The sequence below is a fragment of the Uranotaenia lowii genome, chromosome 2 (genome assembly GCF_029784155.1).
Source record: "Uranotaenia lowii strain MFRU-FL chromosome 2, ASM2978415v1, whole genome shotgun sequence".
Taxonomy (NCBI): domain Eukaryota; kingdom Metazoa; phylum Arthropoda; class Insecta; order Diptera; family Culicidae; genus Uranotaenia; species Uranotaenia lowii.
Genome location: NC_073692.1, coordinates 54,121,146 through 54,127,271, shown reverse-complemented (window position 1 = coordinate 54,127,271; position 6,126 = coordinate 54,121,146). Strand labels below are relative to the sequence as shown.

Below are 6,126 nucleotides of genomic sequence, written 5' to 3'. Positions count from 1 at the left end.
GCAGATCATCTACCCAGGTTAACGGATAACATTCGATCGGAAAAGAGTATAATTCCCAACGTAGGGACACCTGAACAATGCAGCTTAATACCAACATCTTCGTCTACACCGCATAGCAGGCAGATTCGGCCAACCGCCAGAACACAACCTGCTCCATTGATTTCACAAGATTTGAGGAATTATTTGGATGTAATCCCACCCATTGTTAGTGGCACCACAAATACCCGTCTAGTTCCACGAGTGAGTTTTCCCAATCAAGGAACCTTCCCGAAACCAGCACCGAATGTGGCCTCCTTGGGAAGCTGGGAAGCCTTTAACAGTATCAGTTTATCCGGAAAGTCTTTAAATCAACCACCAAATGCGCATGGAAGTCCCCTGTCGACTATTACCGAGGAGTCTAGGTTGTCTGATGAGCTTCAGTTGAATCATGCTCAGTCCATACCTAACTGTACACCAATTAGCCTCAACTTTCCTTCGTTGCCCTCTCAAGGAGATACGTTATCTCAAATGAGATTACCGTTCACCCATTCAGTGGAATATCAGGCAGGTTACGCGATGCCCAGAGCGCCACAGTTACTAATTGATGCTTCGGCATCGGTATCAGCTAACACTTTCCGCCCCAATATAAGCCCTATTACCCAACCTGGTTCTAAAGTAACCTGGGTATCCTATCCAGGAACTGCGGTTCCAATTCCAAGTGTAAGTGTCAACTCGCCTATGCTACCGACAGCAATTCTACATGATGCTGGTCCAACAACTGGGGATATGTTCCCACAAAACACAAACCTTTCTTTAAACCCATTTAAAACGAACCAAGTAGAGAGAAGCTGTGGACCGACCAGCGCACAGCTAGCTGCCCGGCAAACAATGCAATGCAGGGACCTGCCAAATTTTTCGGGAGATCCAGAAGAGTGGCCACTATTCTTTTGCACGTATAAGAACAGCACCGAAATGTGTGGGTACAATAATGCGGAAAATTTAGCTAGACTTCAGAGATGTCTGACGGGCCAAGCACGAGAATCCGTAAAAAGTCAACTACTTAGTCCCGCACTTGTGCCGGAAATTATTGAAACATTGCAAATGTGTTACGGGCGCCCTGAACTTTTAATCGACGCTATGCTGATGACTTTGCGTAATACTCCGTGTCCGAAACATGAAAACCTTCAATCAATAATTACATATGGGCTAGCAGTGAAAAATACGGTTGCATACATGATGAATGCCGAGCTCGTGGACCATCTCTCAAATCCGTCGCTATTGAAGGAGCTTGTCGGAAAGCTTCCCACTCAATTCCAAATCGAATGGTCACGCTTCAAAAGACAAAGCACGAAAGTCAACGTGGCAACCTTTGGAGAGTATATGTCCGAGCTAGTTGCTGTAACGGCAGATCTAGTAACTCCGAAAAATACTGGTTCCTTAGAGAAAGTTGGAAAGACAAGTCGAAATAACCAAAAACTTTTTTTGCACTCGGATGTCCAAGACACGAACACACAAGAGACCGCAATCGACGATATAGCCCACCAAAAGGCCTGTGCGTATTGTGTAGACCCCGCCCATCAAGTGGCAAATTGCCAGCTATTTCAAGCCCTTGATATTGACGGAAGATGGAAGGCTATCAAGCGTAAAGGAATGTGCTGGACCTGTCTAGTTCCTCACAAGAAATGGCCTTGTCGGTCTAACAAAGAATGTCGAGTAGATGGATGTAGATCCAGACACCACGTTTTGTTACATTCTTCTTCTGGAACTAAACCAAAGGATATATCCACCCAAGCTCAACAAAAACCTCCGTCCGAAACGGCCCACCAAAATCATCATTTGACATCATCAGAGGCTATGTTTCGTTATTTGCCTGTAACCGTTTTCGGACCAGACAAAAAGATCGACACCTACGCTTTCCTCGACGACGGCTCATCCTCGACCCTTGTTGAAGGCTCGTTAGCTAAAGAACTCGGCGTGTCAGGTCCACGCGATACTTTATGGCTCACATGGACTGATAACATCAGTCGTGAGGAAAGAGAATCTCAGCGTATCTCGTTGGAGATTTCAGGACGAGGAATGGACAATAAATTCAAGATTGAAAATATACGAACCGTAAAACAGCTGAAACTGCCTAGTCAATCATTCGACTACCTAAAGATGCAAAAGAAGTATTCGCATTTGAAAGGACTTCCTTTGGAAAGCTACTTTGACGCGGTTCCTAAAATAATTATCGGAATAGATCACGTGCACTTGCTCACGACACTCAGGGTCAGAGAAGGACACAGCGGAGATCCAGTTGGCACCAAAACGCGATTAGGTTGGTCCGTATTCGGTAAACAGAAAGAATTTGAATTAGATGAGGTCGGGCTAAACTTTCACATGGAATCCGATCAATCAGCTGTAGGTGAAGATCAATCGTTACATGAATTGATGGGAAATTTCTTTAGTCTGGAGGACCAAGTTGAACACTCGACTCGAGAAACTGCTTCCGAAATTCGGGCTCGTGAGATTCTGGAAAAAACAACAACGCGTATTGGGAAGCGATTCGAAACCGGGCTACTCTGGAAATACGACTATCGTTGTTTTCCAGACAGCTATCCTACCGCGGAACGAAGGTTACGGGGTTTGGAGAAACGTCTGGCTAAAGATCCACAGTTGGAAGAGAATGTGCGGCAACAAGTAGCAAGTTACATCGAAAAAGGTTATGCTCATCTTGCGACGAACGAGGAGCTCGAGCAAACGAATCCCGATCACGTCTGGTATCTACCTTTAGGTGTTGTAAGAAACCCAAAAAAACCAGAAAAAATCAGACTTATTTGGGACGCAGCAGCGAGAACCAACGGCGTCTCACTTAACGACATGCTGGTCAAAGGCCCCGATATGCTTACCTCGTTACCAGCAGTATTGACAAGATTCCGACAGCGAAACATAGCCATAACCGGTGACATCAGAGAAATGTTTCACCAAGTCAGAATCAGATCCGAGGACAAGCAAGCACAAAGATTCTTATTCAGAAATAATCCCAAAACCTTACCACAAATATACGTGATGGATGTTGCAACATTTGGGGCCACTTGTTCCCCTTGTATCGCCCAATTCATCAAGAATAAAAATGCTGAACAGTATGCTGAGACGTTGCCGGAGGCGGCCGAAGCCATAATAAATGGACACTATGTGGATGATTATCTGGAAAGCCTCGATACCCCAGAGGAAGCTGTCGAAAGGATGAAACAAGTTCAATACATACATCGCATGGGCGGTTTTGAACTACGCAATTTTTTATCAAATTCAGAAGAGGTGTTGGAAGAGCTAGGAGTTACGAATCAACTGATAGACAAGTCTTTGTTACTAGATCCAGGAAAAGATAGAGAGGAAGTAGCAGAAAGAGTGTTAGGCATGATTTGGAAACCAAAGACGGATACGTTTACTTTCGGAACTGCGGTGCCACCAGGAATCGAACCATTGATTACTGGAGGAACAATACCGACCAAAAGGCAAGTGCTTCGTACGATCATGAGCCTGTATGACCCGCTAGGTTTGGTGGCACACTTCATCGTCCACGGAAAAATAATGATGCAGGAGATTTGGAAGTACGGAGCCTCTTGGGACGAACCGATTCCTGACGAGCTTCAGGCTAGCTGGATACAGTGGACAGGGCTCCTGAGAAAACTGAATGAAGTAAGCGTTCCGAGGTGCTTCTTTCCGGGGATGAAATTCCTTTCATCAACTGAACTTCAACTGCACGTACTAGTAGATGCCAGTGAAGCGGCCTTTGCAAGTGTTGCCTACCTTCGAATTGTGGATAACGACACCCCTCGTTGTGCTCTTGTTGCAGCCAAGACAAAAGTAGCCCCACTTAAACCACTTTCCATGCCGCGATCTGAATTACAAGCTGCGATGATCGGCGCCACACTTATGTCTAATGTTGTAAAAATGATAAAGCTACCAGTAACGAAGCGTTTCCTTTGGACAGATTCTTTGACAGTTTTGTCTTGGTTGCGAACAGATAGTCGGCGTTACCATTCTTATGTTTCGTATCGAGTTGGAGAAATTCTCACAAAAACAACCGTTAGCGAATGGCGATTTGTTCCTTCGAAGTTGAACGTAGCTGATGATGCAACCAAGTGGGGAAATGGACCTAGTTTTTCTCCCGAATGCCGATGGTTCACTGGCCCAGATTTTCTTCATCAATCCGAAGAAATGTGGCCAAAAGATAGAAGTTGTTCTCCGCCTCGAGACGAATTAAAAACTGTGTTCCTCAATCATCATGGACATTTGAGAATACCGCTTGTTGTCTTCGCAAACTTTTCTCGATGGGATCGCTTATTGCGGTCAATGGCCTATGTAGTAAGAGCAGGAAAAAAATTTAAAAAAATTCCTGCATCTGGACCCATTACCGCAGCAGAGTTTCAGGCTGCAGAAACGTTCCTATGGAAAGAAGTACAAGCAGAGGTATTTGCAGAAGAGTATGCAATCCTGGAAAACAATAAGAATAAAAATGAGCAACTGCCAATACCGAAATCTAGTCAACTTTACAAGCTATCCCCGTACATCGATGAAGACGGCGTGATTCGAATGAACAGCAGGATTGGGGCAGCCAACTTCGCCCCTTTCGAAGCTAAGTATCCCATTATTCTTCCTAAAAACCACCACCTCACTTACCTCCTCGTCAACAGCTACCACCGGTGCTACCTGCATTGCAATAACGAAACAGTGTGCAATGAAATCCACCAACGTTTCCGCATACCCAATTTACGCGTGGTAGTTAGACATGTAGCCAATAATTGTCCGTTGTGTCGAATTCGCAGAGCTAAACCAAAACCACCGATGATGGCCCCTCTTCCGACTGGTCGTCTGGCTCCTTATACCAAGCCTTTCACTCATACGGGAATCGACTATTTTGGCCCGATACTAGTGAAGCAAAACCGTAGCCTGGTGAAACGCTGGGGTGCACTCTTCACCTGTCTAACGATAAGAGCAGTCCACATCGAAATTGTACACAGTCTTTCCTCAAACTCCTGCATTATGGCAATACGGAGATTTGTAGCTCGTCGAGGATCCCCTTTGTCATTTTATTCGGACAATGGAACCAATTTCAAAGGAGCAAGCAATATCCTGACTGCAGAATTGCGTGAAGTTCACGAAAAATGTGCAATAACCTTCACGAACGCGAGTACTCAGTGGAATTTCAATCCTCCTGTCGCGCCCCATATGGGAGGCGCCTGGGAGCGTATGGTCCGTTCAATTAAGGTGGCTATGAATGCGATTGGTGAACATCCTAGGAATCCCTGTGATGAAGTGCTGGAAACCGTTGCGCTAGAGGCTGAAGCTATAGTGAACTCTCGACCACTGACCTATGTCCCTCTTGGAAACACAGATGCCGAAGCACTTACGCCTAACCATTTCCTGCTATACGGAGAAAAATGTATAACGCAACCAATTCGTCCAGTGAAACTCGATGGAGCAGCTTTACGTGATAGTTGGCGCTTGTCACAAACTTTGGTCGATATGTTTTGGCTCAGATGGATTCGAGAGTATTTACCAGTGATTGCTCGTCGCACGAAATGGTTCGACCCAATCAAACCTTTAGAAGCCGGGGATGTCGTCCTTATTGTCAACGAAAAAAGACGAAATGGTTGGGAACGCGGATTGATAATAGAAGTTGTTAAAGGAGCAGATGGGCAAGTACGGCAGGCATACGTGCAAAGCGGAAATGGAATTATCCGTCGACCAGCAACGGTACTAGCTCTGCTGGATGTTAGTAGTTCAACAGAAGGAAGTTCTTGATCGCCAGAACTACACGGGTGGGGGAATGTTGCGGACCACTGAACATGCGTAATGAGCGAGACGTGAGTTCCGAGCGATCTCACCACGAATTGGAAATGTCAGCGCGGCGGATCTTCGAATAGCATATACAACTGTCAACAGGAGCATAAAAAGTAGCTAACGAGTTTATGATCAGTTGTACTCAAGAGGAAGTCAGTGAATTGTATTTTGAAGTTGTAAGAATTTATTACCATAACATTGAACCATATTATTAAGCTTTTCTATCTAAATATTAGGGCCTAGACGTGGAAGATTTGTAGTGTCAGTTAGGTGTAAATTTATAAACATCTTTCCCCAACTGGTAAGAACTCTGGATTCTGT

The 6,126-nt window shown here is 45.1% G+C and overlaps 1 protein-coding gene across 1 annotated transcript in view; it reads left to right on the top strand.

The window, feature by feature from the left end:
* LOC129741397 (uncharacterized) overlaps positions 1–5,766 on the top strand; it is a 9,758-nt gene extending 3,992 nt beyond the window's left edge. Inside the window, exon 2 of the mRNA XM_055733121.1 lies at positions 5–5,766. Coding sequence (XP_055589096.1) covers positions 5–5,766 — 5,762 coding nt within the window. The remainder of the gene's footprint in view (positions 1–4) is intronic.
* The last annotated feature ends 360 nt before the right edge of the window (positions 5,767–6,126 follow it).